The sequence below is a fragment of the Phoenix dactylifera genome, chromosome 10 (genome assembly GCF_051530095.1).
Source record: "Phoenix dactylifera cultivar Ajwa chromosome 10, Ajwa_hap1_PhDact_Kaust_v1.1, whole genome shotgun sequence".
Classification (NCBI taxonomy): Eukaryota; Viridiplantae; Streptophyta; class Magnoliopsida; order Arecales; family Arecaceae; genus Phoenix; species Phoenix dactylifera.
The window spans coordinates 29,237,346-29,253,398 of NC_143199.1; the positions used below are offsets into that span (position 1 = coordinate 29,237,346).

General features: G+C 41.0%; 2 protein-coding genes across 4 annotated transcripts; one reads left to right on the top strand and one right to left on the bottom strand.

The window, feature by feature from the left end:
* Positions 1-3,740: 3,740 nt before the first annotated feature.
* LOC103724310 (Pentatricopeptide repeat (PPR) superfamily protein) lies at positions 3,741-6,884 on the bottom strand. Its single transcript, XM_008815535.6, has one exon. It carries the CDS (start codon positions 6,706-6,708, stop codon positions 4,555-4,557), a length of 2,154 nt encoding a protein of 717 aa, XP_008813757.6. The 5' UTR covers positions 6,709-6,884; the 3' UTR covers positions 3,741-4,554.
* Positions 6,885-7,980: 1,096 nt separating this feature from the next.
* On the top strand, positions 7,981-15,512 carry LOC103723900 (ubiquitin-conjugating enzyme E2 enzyme activator PEX22-like). 3 transcript variants are annotated; one of them, XM_089925900.1, is made up of 8 exons: positions 7,981-8,124; positions 8,205-8,432; positions 8,526-8,573; positions 12,787-12,843; positions 12,922-13,023; positions 13,942-14,007; positions 14,930-15,031; positions 15,124-15,512. In XM_089925900.1, the coding sequence occupies exons 1-8, from the start codon at positions 8,020-8,022 to the stop codon at positions 15,220-15,222; spliced, it is 807 nt and encodes a 268-aa protein (XP_089782026.1). In that variant the 5' UTR covers positions 7,981-8,019; the 3' UTR covers positions 15,223-15,512. The 3 variants fall into 3 exon arrangements, with proteins under 3 accessions (XP_089782026.1, XP_089782024.1, XP_089782025.1); XM_089925898.1 differs by having other exon boundaries at positions 13,926-14,007; positions 14,311-15,512; XM_089925899.1 differs by lacking the exons at positions 14,930-15,031; positions 15,124-15,512 and adding an exon at positions 14,142-14,451 and having other exon boundaries at positions 13,926-14,007.
* Positions 15,513-16,053: the final 541 nt, after the last annotated feature.

The window sequence follows — 16,053 nt, forward strand, 5'->3', positions numbered from 1 at the left end:
ATTTACATCTGATCAAAAGTTCAACTATGATTGCAGGGTCTGAATTGAAATAGCTTTCGCTTTTAATGGTCGGGCAGCACAATTTGCAAAATACTGTGAGGGATTCGTACAGGAAAGAGGTCAGCTACGAGGTTTAAGCTATAATATCTGCTTCTGCTGGAACTTGTAAACCGTCAAACCAGCAGTTTATCTGCCTCCCTATTCATGGGGAGTTGTTCAGGGCTTTGATGTTCACGGTAGGAGTGCTGAATCTGGTAATTGGACATCAATCAGGCTGGTGGCCGTGGGTATCAGGAAGAAGATTCGAAGTCAGATGCCCTCTGCATTCTCTGTTATATCATCTTCATGGATCTTAATAAAAGCCACTTCATGTTTACTCAGATTCTGTCTGTAAACCACTGAGAGAGGAGTCCTTCAAATAAACAAAGTCATAGGTGGAAATCTCTGCATAGAGGCGACAGATTCTCATCCCTGATATATAGCATTTTCTCCTTTCATTTTTTTTTTCCATATGATAAAATCTTAACTCAACCTTTGATTTCGTTAAACTGAATTGATTTGGAAAGAAACTATAAACTGCATAGCCAAATGAGAAATTGTAGGGTAGCCACCACCCTGCGTTGACAGCCAATTGCAAAAATAGAAGCTTGAAGCCTCAGAATAAGAAACAGAAACCACAAATTAGACAAAAATATTACAAGGAACAAAATCTTCTTGCAGCTAAAAATATCCAAACTAGGATGGATTATTACTTTTATCAGATAATCCCTTGTACTCTATTCAAGCTATCAGAGAATCATATATGTAAACATGTATGTATATTTATGTATACATTGTATAGCAGAATGCTCTCGGTTTCATGGCCATAAAAGCTAATTTTAATTAACAATTATTTTAAAACAATCCTAGGTTTACAAGAAAGGTAATGCTAATTTACCATTACAAACTTCAAAGAGACCTCACAAGATGATAAGCTGCAAATACTTAATAAATCTCTTGCCGTAGTTTTATGGCCATCAAGCTCGATGTAGAAAGAGCTTATGATCAGATGCACTAGGACTTCCTCCTGCTTTTCTTGGAGTGCTTTGGGTTCCATGGCAATTGGATTAGATGGATCCTTGGTTGTATCTGATCTCAATCATTTGCCATTTGATCAACGGTATCCCAACAGACTTCTTCCACTCCTTTGTGGGTCTTCACCAAGACTGCCTCCTCTCCCTCTATTTGTTTATCATTTGTGCTGATGCTTTATCTCGAGTGATCTGTGCTACGACCCTGTATCGAGGCCTTGAAGCCTACTCTCTCGGTCTAGGGGCCTAGCAGGTGTCGCACTTGCTTTTTGAAGATGATTGTTTCTTGCTAGGTTGGACTTCGGTGTGGACGACCTTACTCTTCACGAGGATCCTTGAGGAATACTGCTCGGTGTCGGGCCAGAATGTGAACCTTTGCAAGTTTGTTGTCCTATTCAGCTTGAAGGCAAAGCCTTAAGTCAAGTGTGCCATCAGAGAGTGTTTGGGGATGACGGAATATATCGGACTGTGGAGCTACCATGATGTACCCACATTTAAGCGAAGGCTCTATTGCACGGAGTGCAGGGCTGTGGAGCACTAGATTCGTGATCAATTGGAGGTGTGGCAGTGTAGATCTCTATCTATGATGGGTAGGGTGACTCCGGTCAAGTCGGCTCTTTGCTCTATGCCGATTTACCTTATGTCTAATATTGTTTTGCCAAGAGCCCTTCTTCTCAATCTGGAGCAGATGTTCATAAGATTCTTATGGGGGTCGTATAGTGGTGGGAGAGGGGTACACCTCATTGCATGGGACATCGTGTGCCAGCCTCTTGGCAACAAGGACTTGGGCATTCAGCCCTTGATTGTGAGGACCGAGGTGATGATGGCCAAACATATTGCAAGATTCGTTCTCAATCCAGAATGCCTGTGGAGCTTTGTAATGAGAGCCAAGTATGGCCCATGGAGTGGTGGTGCTGAAGTTCGAATCAGTCGGAGATGTTCCTACTTGTGGAAGGTGGTCTGTTCCCATGCCCCGGGGGTGATGGCCAATGTTCGATGGTTGATTGGGGATGCTCGGTTCGTGGATGTGATGGAGGATGTTTGGTTAGCGGACCTTCCCCTAAGCTGGTGGCCTACCATGAGGAGAGGAGATGGAACAACAAGCTAGTCACCCGCCTTTTTGGAGGAAGGTTAGTCGAGTTGATCCTCTCCTTTCTGATCCCAATTCATGACTGCCCTAATGTGCGGGTCTGGAGGTCCTTTGTTGCCCAAAGGTGAGGGAGAAGGACCTTTATGGCTTGACTAGTGGACCAGGAGTTTGGACGGCACTTGGATATAGAGACTGGGAGTCCACCCTAGGGTCAGCCTCTTCATCTGGAAGGTGGTCTGGGTTTGCCTGCCCATCAAAAGTGTGCTAAGTGGCCAAGGCTTGAGCATGCCCTCGACCTACCCCTTTTGTGATCTAGAGGAGTTTGTGGATTATGCTTTGTTTCAGTGCCGAAGGATGGCACATGTGTGGAGCCTTGCTGGCATCTCCACATTTCCTCTCCAGTTGATGGCTCCTACCCGTAGCTTCCTAGAGTTCCTCTAGGGGAGCTTCGACAGAGTGTCTTCCAGGCAACGTGGTATCAGGGCTGATTACATTACCTATCACTTTTGGCTCATCAGGAATGCCTAAATCTTTGAGGGCGTGATGCATGCTGCAAGGTATGTAGTGGAGAGGGCCATGGTGCAGGCTTTGGAGATTTTAGATTTCCCCCCCACTTGATTGACTGAGATAGCTTGGGACATCTAAGGCCCTGTTTTCGCTCATGCAGTAGCCCAGGTGGTTTATAACCTGAGTCCTCAACCTCAAGTTTTCTCAAGGTCAACTTCGATGCTAGTATAACGAGTGGTGGCAGTAGAAGCGGTACGGATTTCGTGATCCAGAGACAGACTCCAGACTGATCACTACCAGTGGATCACCGATCTTCGACCCCTCAGTTTTGGGATCTGAGCTGAGAGCGGCTTGAGTTGGGATCACCTATGTGAGACAGATTTTGAGGACTGACCACTTGTTGTTGATTGAGGGTGACTCAACAATAGTGTTTGGCTGGATGTACAGTCAGACTGAGGGGGGGGGGGGTGCTACCCACCTTCTCTTGCTTGACATTCGAAGGAGCAGGAGTGAATGTGCGTCTTGAGTTGCCCGGCTTGTCCACCGTGAGGCGAACAATACGATAGTCAGGGTGGCCTCTTTTGTGGCGAAGCACTCTGGAGCTATTCTTTGGACTAGTACCCTAACCATTCCTACTGTATTGAGTGATATTTTGTTTTTCGATTTTATTGGATGTACTCATATTAGGTATGTATAATCCATCCGCCTTATCAAAAAAAAAAACCCTCCCTGCCACAATTCTGTCCCCGTACTTGATTTCCAAGCAGGCATGCATTTCTTTTGGTGTGTTTGGAATCTAAATGGGTTATAGATAATGATTCCCAGACTTGTTGAGTTCCTCAATATATGTTGCACTCGTATACATAGTTCTCTCCCATATCATGTTATAGTATAATAGATTAAACATCTTTTATTCTCTCTGCTGCCAAAAATGCACCTACAAATTTTCATTTGAACATAGTGATGGAAATAATTTGTTGTTGCAAGTATGGCAATCAGACCTATGATATCGCAAGCGCTATACACAAGAAAATGGGCATCAAAATTCAAAAGAATCTATACAAACATGAAGATGCAGAGGACTACATGGAACCAGTTCACTTGAAACAACATCACTGTCCATGTCAGGCAAAAGAACAGTTACTAGTGTCATGCAAACATGTAGAATATATTCAACTCATGGAATCATCATATAAGACTTTCAACTTTGATGTCTATCATACTGGCTCCAATAAATGCAACCCTCCAATCCAATTGATTCGCAGGCCCATAGCCGAACTACTACCTGAATATAAACAGAATAACTTGTTCTCATGACCACCATAATCCTGCTAGATGTGATATGATGGATTATTGTTCTATGCGTATACCTCTTTAGGGTAGTAAGCCAAGTATCCATGAGTATATCACTCAGAACAAAAAATGAGCTCAGAACAAAAAATGAGCTCCAGTTTTTGATTTGCAGCATCAGTTGTTCAGGCTTTAGCACTTCTTAAAGAAACAAGAGGACCTGGTGCCTGCTCCCTAAATTAAGGGTGCCTCTTCTTTCCGCTTCGCTGTGCTTCCGTCATAATTATTTGATTCAGGCTGTGCTCAAGGTCACCATTCCAACATTCCGCGAGATGTCTCAAAGCCACCTCAAGTCATCCTTTTTGCACAATGGAACAATATTGCAGTGCAAGGGCAGAGGCCGGAATGTAACCATAGATGGTTTGGTGAAGTAATTGGTAGAGCCTAGGAGCAAACTCTTTCTGCTCAAGGAGACACTCCATGCACATCCATATTCAGTCCAAATACCAAGTTTGATGGCAAACAATTGTCATTTTCTTGTACAATAGTCAACCAACTCCTTAATGAAGCCACATTGAAGGCACCTGTTCTACCAACTTAAACACTACAAAGCAAATGAAGTTCAGATGTTTCCCAGCCTTTCAGATTTCTCTGCAGTCTTAGTAATTCATTTCGGCAATCTTCTACATGTACATGGGAATCATCATCAGCAGAAAAAACATGAACCATATTTTTTATCTCAATCCAGCTTAACCCTGGTTCCTTCTCAAGCATTAGTCCTTTGATCTTTTTCCTCACCTCCGCCACAGCATCCCACCTTCCTACAGAAGCATAAAGATTTGAAAGCAATATATGGGTTGAATAATCAGCTGGTTCCAATATTAAGACTTGCTCTGCTGCATGGACACCCAGAGCCAAATTTCTGAAAATAATGCACCAACTCAACAAAATCCTCCATAACTCAGGGGATTTGTTAATGAAAGGCGATCTCATGATCAACTCCTCTGCTTCCTGCAATAGTCCTGCATGACTTAACAAACTCACCATGCAAGTATAGTGCTTTAGTCCTGGCATTACACCATCACTCAGCATACAAAACCAATAAAACCTTCCTTTCTCAACCAGACCACAGTGGCTACATGCAGAAAGAAGAGATACATAAGTAACATGGTCAGGCACCAGCCCTCGCCTTACCATCTCGTTGAACAGCTTAAAGGCCTGTTCAGCATTTCCATGGTTGCCATATCCTCCAATCATCGAATTCCAGCACTTCAAGTCTGGGTTGTGAATTCTATAGAACACTGAAACAGCACTTTCAAGGTCACCATTTTTAGCATACATATCAACTAGACTCCCGCAGACACACATATTTGATTCATATCCTGCTTTCACCACGAGAGAATGGATTGTTTCACCTTGTTTTAGTGCTGCAAGATCAGCTGATGAGTTCAAGGCGCTGCTAAGAGAAAAGCTATCAACTTTATGCCCATCTTCCAGCATATGATAGAAGTACTTCATGGCCAACTCACCCTCACCAAATCTTGAATGACCAACAATCATTTCAGTCCAGATTATGACATCTTTCTCCAAAATGCAATTAAACAGCTTTCGAGAAGAATCTGGCTCTTCATTCATAAAATACATATTAATTAGTGTATTTCCTACAAATATACAAAACTCCAATCCTACTTTTACAATTTGGCCATGAAGAGGTTTCCCATAATATATAAAGGGTAGAGAAGCAGTAGCAGAAACAATGGCTGCAAATGTGTACTCATCTGGGTTGGGCCCTCCATATAGAGACATATTTCGTAATTGAGCAAAGATTTCCATGGCCTTCTCTCCGTCACCGATGTCAGAATACCCGGCAATCAGTGAATTCCAAGAGACCAAGTCAGGCATCTGGATCCTCTCGAAAACTGATAGTGCGGTCATTATGTCTCCACAGCTGGTGTACATGTCAAGCAGGGCATTCTGTGATGGGACGTCTGGTAAAAATTCGGACTTGATCATCTGGGCATGGATAATTCGCCCTCTAATTTGATCCCCTGCTCTCCCGCAAGCATTCAAAACTATGGAAAATGTGCTGTTGTTAGGCACCAACCCAGTCTCCAACATGCAGCTGAAGAGTTGCAAGCCTCTCTCAATACTAGCATTCTTCACATTGCTGAGAATTATTGAGTTCCAGGCGATGACATCCCTCTCGCTCATCTCACTGAAGACCTGGTCAGCAGCTTCGACACTTCCAAGATTGGAATACATCCCAAGGAGTGCAGTTTGAACACACACGTTATTTATAAAACCACAACTTACGACCCGGGAATGGATGGCAACACCGGCCCATGGGTCCTGGAGGCAGGACGAGGCTTGGACGAGGCTAGAGAGAGTGGAAGCATTGGGTTTGAGGCCCTCAAAATCCATCTTTTGGAACAACTGAAGAGCAGAGTGCGCGTGGCGAGGAGCTCTAGAAAAAGCAGAGATCATGGCGTTGTAGGAGACGAGATTTCTCGTAGGCATTGTGTCGAAGACCTTTTGTGCGTCGCCGAGGGAGCCGCACTTGGAGTAGAGGGAAAGGAGGTTGTTGCGAAGGAACGGGGGCGAGGTTCGTGGTATGACAATGAGGATGAGGGCGTGGAGCTGGCGAGCTTTCCGAAGGGTGTCCGGAGAAGTGCATCGTTGGAGGAGAGACGATGCTACTAAGGCTAAGGGGCTTTCGCAGCTATAGAAGAAGGGACCCGAGGCTGAGGCCATCGGTAACTTTTCCGCATTTGAAAAGGATGGCGGGAGCCTTGAGAAAGCCTCCGCGCGAAAGCTCGAGAAGGGAGCGTAAGAGGGGCCGTGGTGTAGGGGCGCTTCCAAAAGGTCTTGACCGGATTGGGTTCAAGTTGGGTGATCCACAAACACACAAAATCTAAATCTTGGTTCATGCTCGAGCGATCAAGCAAGAGATCTCTCAACTTATATCATCATTCATTTATCCCCAGCCTAATCAATTTTGCAAGACAACTAAGTCTAACCTATCTAGTTCCTATAATCTTACTGACCAATTTTTAAAATAATTTGAGCAACTATATTTCTTAAAAAATGTATGTGATTTAAAATTTGCAAATATGAAAATAACTATTTTTTTTTTATTTTTTAAACAATAGAAGAGGTGAAATGTAGGAGGTGCTGGTTTTGTCATTAGAGGCCTGAACTTTAGAATAGTGGCTATTGGTGGCTGCCAGATATTCCATACCCCAGTTTCTGGAACAGAGCTGCAGGCGGCATGGGCCGACCTGAGCCATACTTAGCGCTCGCTACAGGCCAGCTTGGTCATATTGAAAGGTGACTCGGCCACTATGATTAGCTGGATCCAAAATGGCTCTAGTGGTGGTGGAGGGGGACACTCCCTGCTTGGAGAAATTGAGGCTATGATGAGTGACAACGTGGCCTTTCAGGCTAAGTATGTGTTCAGAGAGGCTAACGAGGTTGCGGACTGAATGGCTTATTATGTAGTCAGTCACTCCAGAAATATCCTGTAAATTGAGGAGGGGGAGCTGCTTAGAGCACTCTAAAACTTGTTGTTTTCTGATTTTATTGGATGCATCTATACTCGAGCTGGATGAATCATCCGTTTTAGTATAAAAAAAGAAGAAAAAAAAGAAAAAAAAAGGTACAAATAAAGACTATTATAATACTACTGCCTCTCGTTTTTTAACCGACTCCACTTGTAAATAAATTTTAAATCAAATTTTCGGTTCCCCACTCCATGTAACTACGCCTCTTTCAACAATTATTATTATTATTTTTTTTAATCTCTAGCATAACTAGTGCTGGAGACTAGTATAGCTATAAGAATTACAGATTTAGAAAGGATAAGAATTAATTTAGAGATAACCAACTTCGGCGATTGGTTTGCCGCATTTGAAAGAAGCTGAGTCCAATAAGGCATCACCCTTCGAGCCGAGTCACCGCATTCGACCAGCTCAGCAAAGACCAGAAGTCGCGCCCCCCCCCCCCCCCCCCCCCCCCCCCCCCCCCCCCGCGAAATTACTAGGCTTCCCGCCGACCCCCGGAACGATGTCCGCTCGCGCGACCGACGACGTCGGAAACCTCGTCCGGCGTCTCTCTCGCCTCCTCAACCGCAAGGTCTCTGACGTCCTCATGCTCCTCTTCAACCGCAAGGTAAACCAAAAAAACCCTAAATATTTCTCCATTTGAATGGAGTGGATGACGAAAGAATTCATCCATGACTAATATTGAAGACGGCGGGGTCGCTCGGAGCGGTCGCCGGGTTCGCCATCGCCGTGGTCTTTGCCTGGAAGTTCTTGCGGTCGCCGCCGGGCATAGCGAGAAGGAATGCTCAGAAGCGGAGGATTACTCCATCGACGAGTCAGCCGGCGGGTGGATTTGGTTCCAGCTCGGAAGGGCTCACTCCGGTGCTGGAGATGAAGGTATCTGGTGCCGCCGAGGCGATCAGTGCTCCAATTCAGGTAGATTTTGTGGTTGTTGGTCAAAAAAATTGAGATTGGTGCTGCTTATCGTGGTTAATGCATGCTTCTTTTTATTTTGATCGACGTCTGCAGCTCAGACCTGGACAGATCGTGAAGAAGAAGCTCAGTGGCTGCCGAAAGGTATGCTATCCTAAGTATGATAAAAAATTCATGATGGTTGTGACGTTTTAACATGTCTCCTCAGAAATTTGCAAAATTATCTCTGGTTTCAACTGAATTTTTGTTGCGAGCTTTTTTATATATACTTCTGAACCCCAGCTGGTAACTGGATAAATATAGTTTGCGTTTCATTACCTTGAATCTCTGCTCCACGGTTCTTTCTTTCGACTCCATAATGTGGCTGACAATTTTGCTTTAATCGGTGCAGTTTCCTCATCACTCTCGTTCCTATAGAGGAGTAGTCCTGTTATTTAGCATTTTCTTGGTTTTAAAAACTTCTTGTATATCTTATCTATTTTTCTTCTGGTCTTAATGCTTACTATTTGCGTCCTTATAAGGTTTGTGTTATGCTACTTCATGCTTTGAAAACAAGTGATAGAACACATGTCAAGTTCATATGCATCGTCTCAAATGAACTCCTTGTGAAGAGTTCCCTTTAATGCTTTCTGAAAATTACCAACCTTTCAATCTGCTTTCGATCTTGCCTTGTTTCGTCTGGTCATATTATGTCAACTATCATTGCCCAGAACTTATCTCTACCTTTTCTCTCCCTAGCGGACCTCTATGTTTCTTTGCTGCCTACTCCAGGACATTTATCATCTTAAACTGCATAAGCAGCCTTACGAACTTCTAACATTCTTCTTATCCTTTCTCTATTTTTCAAAGTCCTTTAAGCCACTGCTTCTTTGCATTCTTGAACTAGGATTTTTTTTTTCTTTCAATTTTACTGGCTGCACTGCAGGTTTTTTACATGTATGTCATTTGCCTTTAGAAACTCTGAGAACACTTTTGCAATCTGCATGGTCAATTCTGATTCCACAACCTATATGGTTTAGCTCTTAAGTTTCTTTCTGCTTTTATGGCTTATCTTTAATGCAGCATCTTGTTCTTAGCATTTTGTGATTTGATTTCTTGACTTACTCCAAATTCAAATTTCCATAACTATGAGCTTATGCCTTGGTCAAAATTTCTCCTTGTAGCATGATATATTTCACCTTAGGTGATTTTAGCTCATTCCAGCTTATGAGTAAGCATTATAGATGATCATTTTACCTCTATGTGTATACAGTGGAACAAAGAATGAAAAACAATAAAAAACAAAACCTGTTATAACTAAGGCTGGTTTTGATTGGAAAGCTTGTGTTGCGACTTTGGATTTGTAGTTAGGTGTTTGGCATGTTAAAATCCCACATAAATTTGTGCACATGCCTGTATATGAATGGATATGTTGTATTATGCTTATTTTGTCAAAACCTAGAAAAATTAGGGGTCCAAGACATGCGTTCCACCTGAAATGAGCAAATAAATAATGTGTTATGCATGCACATACATGTGAAAATGTGCAATGCCAAATTTAGTTTAATTTTAAAACTAACGCATGCATACTGTTTTGATGTATGTATATGGTATGATCTATTGATCAGCACCATGGTTTCAAAGGCCATGGTTGAGAGTTCAGCCAGTTAATATATTAAGAACAACCAAGTCTTGCTCAAGCTGATGTTAGCTAATTTTGTGATCATTCACTGTAGTTCAGATATGTGCAAATGCAAGTCTGTTAAGGTCTGTCTTGAGCAAGCTTTGGTTGGTATTTGGCCTTGCAAATGTGGATTGGGTCTCATATTAGGCATGGGTGGCTACAAACCTCACATTAGGTCATTGGGTGATCTTGCTTTCTTTTGCAGGTCATGTTTGTTGGTTGGGATCTGTTTGTGCAGCTTGTTGGGTTTGTGGTAGATGAAAAGAATCAGGAAGCCTCTTCATGGGAAGAGAATCAATGAAAATTGATTTTTGTGGCAAAAGCCATCTGCTTGGAATGATTGCTATGACAATTGCTGGTGAGTGGAATGAGCAAACCATTATGCAAGAACTTAACAAGGCACTTGTTCTTATGGGTGGAAGAATTGCCTCAAAAAATTTACCTGGGTAGGCCTAAGGCCCATACTTCCCTAATCTCTTAAAGCAAAAGAGAAGATTATAATTTGGAGTTAACCTTGAGTTCTGTATCTTTCAATCCCATTTGCAATTTCCATAGTCAATCTTTCTTGGATGTTGCAAAGCCATGATTACATAATTATTTTTGTTGTCCCAAACAACAAAATTGCAGATATGTCAACATTTGATTTGGTATTGCTAATGACCTAAAACAGAAAACCAGATTATCCCAAAATCTATGTCCTACAGGTGCTTATTTGCTATTTCACCATGGGTGGCCTTCACCCAAGATCTAACATCAAACTTCCACCCATGATGAAGATGTTTCAGACTATTTATTTTAGGACCAACATATAGAATGGCTCGCACGAAGAAACCAAATAGTATTTTCAACATCTTAATCATGCTTCCACCTCTTATTCAGCATAAGCCACTAGAAATGCTCCATGGGAAAGCATGGCTTGGTGCAATACTCTGCCACTCAATTTGCAGAGCTGTCACATGGTTCCTCCATCCCATGGTTTGCTAATTCCAAGTTTCCCATTATCTTTGCCAATTTTAAACTTACTATCTCATAGTCACTCTAAGAGGTCTTCTTGGTCTACCTGGAGCAATAAACTAATGAGCTTCTGGTGATTTTGCCATTGGGCTTGGTTAACATCACTAGGATCATCCGGAAGTGCGACTATATTTTGCTACTTAGTGAAGTTGAGTGATTCCCTAATAGCAAGTCAGCGGTTGTTGTTTTGCCTCATTCTGATCTTCCAATCTAAAAGAACCCCAGGCTTATTAGGATGTAATCATTTTACTGATAGCTAATGCTCACTTATGAAGTTAAGATATTATGCACTGGCATAAGACACAGTTTTGGGTGTTGGTCTCATGAAAGGCTTGAATCTAGGTTCTTTGAAGGAAAAACTTTACGGCGTGCTGCAAATTGTAGGGAAGGATTATGGAAAATGTTGCAGTTGTGGTATTTGAAGGGTCAAATGGCGACTGCAGATTGGAAGACCTTTTGGCTTGGTGGATGCTTGGGGCCAGAATATTGTACGCAGGCTCATGAAGCCCAGATCCCAATAATCTGCAAAACAATTTCATAAACAAGTCCATCAAAATTGTGTTCTTGTTCACATATATCAACGCCAGAATATTGTACCCAGGTTTATGAAACCCAGATCCCAATAATCTGCAAAACAATTTCATAAATGAGTCCACCAGAATCGCATTGGCAGCCTTGCTCGTTGTGCATGTTCTAACGCCAGCCAATATGGCACCCTTGCTTGCACTCCCTATCATCTTCCTTCCTTTCCAATCTGTTGACCTCTTATCCTTTTTAAGAGACTGTTTCTTAGGAAATTAACTGTAACTTATCAAACACCTCATCACACTCTTCTAGTTGAACATTATGGCTTACAATCTTATTGTAATACTGCATTCAGCTCCATGCTTGTGCCTCTGGTTTTGTTATGGTTTGGAAAGATGAGTTAGGTTAGTGATGGCTTCATATTTTTGCTCTGAACATTATGGTTTGCAAATCTCTTCATCCTACCCTATCACATAGTTTCATGGTGTTGTCTTAAAGAATGTTGGGTGCTTCTTTAATTTAGCTATACATGCAGGAAATTAATGTGGTCAAACAAATGGGAGAAATATGTCAAAAAGCAATGATATGGATGAATTGTTGTCTTTTGCACCGGCAAATGGTTTGAATTAATTGAACAGATGTTCAAATTTAGATGCAGTTTAATGATCTGTATATAGCGGATATTCAAAGGGATTTCTGTTGCTGATTATGCATGCATTCCTTAAGGGTTGGCCTGAATTACATATTTTAAATGAACTTGCGCATAAAACAGGAGCAACTATAACAAGGTAAGCAGGAGTACCATCTATTGTCTCGGATTCTTTGTCAGAAAATCTGTGTTAAGTATATGCTTGACGTTCATTATAAGTCAGTATTCCAGATGTTGACACCCATTATAACTGTCCAGGTAGGAATATATTAGAAAACCTTGCCAAGGAGGTTTGCATCATCCACCTTTGCCATGAAAGAGTAAAGATTTAGTAGGTATATGATATTTATTTTTGTTATTCTATATGCAAGGTTTGCATATGACATTTATATATAAACTTACTATCTCTTTTGAGAAGGGAGCTTTTACTACCTTCCATTTTACTTATCGAGTATTTTGATGTTTCTTTATTCATTTTTTCTTAATGTTCTTATATGGCTATGCAGATGACTTGCCAGCTGCTTGGTGTGATCCTGGAGGAGAAAAATCCAGAAGAGCTTCAGGTTTACACTTGATTGTACCTCAGTCATTTCTTTTTTGAATGTCTGAGTAAGTTGACTATATTCAGATCGTTCTTGCAGAAACATGCTACTGTTAGGCCCTCTGTGGTAGAAGTACTTCTGGAAATTACCAAATATTGTGATCTTTATTTGATGGAGACAGTTCTTGATGATGAAAGTGAGGTATGCATTCGCCGAACTTCTTAGTTGCAAATTTCAATCTCTCTGACTAAATGAATAGCTGCTAGCATAGAGACGGCTGTAATTTCTGGGATAGAATGCTTTCTTATTGTTTTAATGTCAACTTCGATTGCCCTTACAGTCAACTTCGATTGCCCTGTGACCTTGTTTGCTTAAGCAGGCATCTTGCAGCTTTTCTTCTTATATAATTTCATTCTCTCTGTAAATCCTATTATCCTACAAACATAAACTGCAAAGTATCACTGATGGTGTTGATTTCACCTGCTGCTTTGCTAATCAAGCTTTGATCATGTTGAAATCTTTCATAATGGCCTTATAATCATGTCTTTGAGAATTTCAAGATACAACTGTTGGTTTCTACTTTGTTTATTGCTCTACTAATGACTTGATAAATCATCAGATGCTTTTTTTTGAGTATAATTTTATGTAGTCTAGGGCCTGCTTGCAGGCCTGCATGAAATGCATGCAAGGTGTGGTACAATTTAGGGGGGAAATTTCAATTTTAGATGGTTTCACGTGTCATGGACAGACTGAATGAAGGCACTGCAGAAACAATGCTTAAAGTACTTTGAGTGGTTTTAGTGCTTCATCTGTTATTTTTAACCTTTCTTTCCTGTTTTAAAAATCTTATTTCATTCTTAAACAATTATTAAAAGCTATTGCAGTCATATCATTATCAAAATAAAAAAGGCTACATAATTAGTGATGATTGATGAGAAGGATTTGTTTTATTTCCATGGAATTTGTTGTTTGTGACGCCTTTAGACTGCATTTTGGTTTCCCAATGCAGTCAAAATACAAGATGTTAGGATGGTCGAGCTTTGGTATGTGGAAAGTGTAAATGGTTCTGATTTTAGTTTGTTATTCTGATGTATAATGAGAAGATGTTGATGGTGGCAGAAAAGAGTTCTTTCAGCCTTGGAAAATGCTGGACTTTTCCAGACTGGTGGCTTGATCAAGGACAAGGTACATGTGCTTTAATTTTGAAACTTGATCTACATTTCCATTGTATCTTTGGATTATGTCCTTCTCTTTGAACTGTTTTCCTCTTCTTCTTCTTCTTCCTTCGCCTTCCTCTTTTTGGATGAGAGTGGAGGCAGGTATCTGCAGAGATGACCAGCATATAATACTGACTGGCCTGATGAAAAATTGTTGGAGCTTGAATATAATTTCTTGGCCATTTCACACTGGAGGTTCATTGAATAAGAAAGGAACCCTTCAGTAGCTAACGGAAGGAATGCAACTACTGATCTGAGTTAACAACTGCAGGAAATAATGCCCTACTCGTTTTGTGGGAGTTACATGTAAATTGTGCCAAGAAAAGAGAGATGAAAATGCAACAAGTGGAACTAGGAAGAATGGGGATTGAGGGAGCAAAATTCAACTATGAAAAACGCTATCAAGACTTTGTTAGTAAGTGCAGGACTTAGCATGTTCTCTCTTCAAGAAATCTAGATGCAGAAGATTGTTGAAAATAGATTCATTTGGAATCAAATGGTAGTGGAGTTGTAGGTGGCAGAGATCAATCTCTGACTGTTTTCAGCTGTTGCACTCATTTACCCAGCAAGCTGTCTAGAATGTTAGGTTTCCTTACTCCAGTTCTCTCATATTGTTCTTTTGCCTCTGTTTTCTCATGTTTTCTTCCTTTTCATCCAAAAATTAATCTGCACTCTTTGATGTTAGGATTTGAATCTATCAATTTATTCTGGTATTTTGCAGCTGTATTAAAAAATCGCTGCTTGATATTTTTCACTTATTGTGAACTTTTCCTGCTACCTTTTAGAATCTCATAGCATTGCTTCTTCTGTAGAATCCTTTTTTTTTCCAAATGCAGGTTTACTATTTTTGATGTTTTTCTGGATTAAAAATGCATTTAAATATTCTCCATGTCCTCTTTTGTAGCACTGAGGGTGGGCGAACCTCTTTTGTTCGACAATTGGAAGCAGATTGGCATATTGATTCAGATCTTGACATAATCTCTCAACTATCTGTATGCTCCTTTCATAATTTTATTTTTTCATTACTTGTTTATGTTTTGTTGTTGTGCTGCTGATGTTTTGATGACCATATCCTCCCCTTCAGCGATTCATCAGGCACCAACTGTTCATTTCACCAATGGAACCGGGACAAATAGCACCAAATGTGCTCACTTCTGCAAGTCTGGAGCAGTACTTTGCTTAGCTTGGATGAAAAGTATTGAGCTGTATGGTAAATTTAGATGGAAAAGTGGTTCGTGCATCCCTTCTTTCTTGGTAGTTGCAAACTTTTCCCACATTTACCTGGTTCTTTTGATATGAGTATTTAAATTTATTTGGGCCGGCACAGATGTCATGTGATAAATATTCCTGTTAGTGCATGTGTCTGTAATACTGCTGCCTATGATGTAAATTATTTTTCTTATTATGTACAGTGCTGAACTTTGGAGAACAATGATGATGTACTCTAAACTGATGATGTCTTTCTAATCTTTTCATGAGACACTTCACGAAACCTTGTAGAAAAACAAATATCCACTATTCTATTTTAATTTCTTTCTTTCTTTTTTGTTTTGTTTTGTTTTGTGGTACGTTAGTCTAAATTTTAGGATTACTCCTATCACATAAGCAACCCATGTTACAGTCTCGCAGAGACACCACAGCCAGTAGAAAAGGCGTACTTCTCATCACTTCGGAGAAAATGAGGATGCTACTTAGGGTATGATCCGTGGAATCAAAATTAGAATTGGAATCGGAATGGCTAGGAATAGATATCAGAATAGCTATGTTTCGACGTGCTTGCCTTGTTTGGAATCGAGTTGGGATTGGGTTTTCGAAGATTAGAGTATTTTTATTCTCTTTGAAATAGAATTGGCACGGTTTCGAACCACGTAACTGAAATGAATGTCACTCTCATTTTAAGCTGAACTTTCCTCTCAACTACTGTATTTGGATTCTCCTCGCTGTTCTTGACTCCGGATCCAGCAATCTCAAGCTCTTCTTTACCTCCATGTCCAAAGGGAAGGTTCTGATCAAG

What these genes read in the sequence shown, in the direction of transcription:
- LOC103723900 (XM_089925900.1), top strand. Translation starts at nt 8,020, where the DNA reads ATGTCCGCTCGCGCGACCGACGACGTCGGAAACCTCGTCCGGCGTCTC. An exon ending in AAAATCCAGAAGAGCTTCAG is followed by an intron (nt 12,844 to 12,921) that starts GTTTACACTTGA and finishes TCGTTCTTGCAG; the next exon opens with AAACATGCTACTGTTAGGCC. An exon ending in GTGGCTTGATCAAGGACAAG is followed by an intron (nt 14,008 to 14,929) that starts GTACATGTGCTT and finishes AATATTCTCCAT; the next exon opens with GTCCTCTTTTGTAGCACTGA.
- LOC103724310 (XM_008815535.6), bottom strand. Translation starts at nt 6,708, where the DNA reads ATGGCCTCAGCCTCGGGTCCCTTCTTCTATAGCTGCGAAAGCCCCTTA.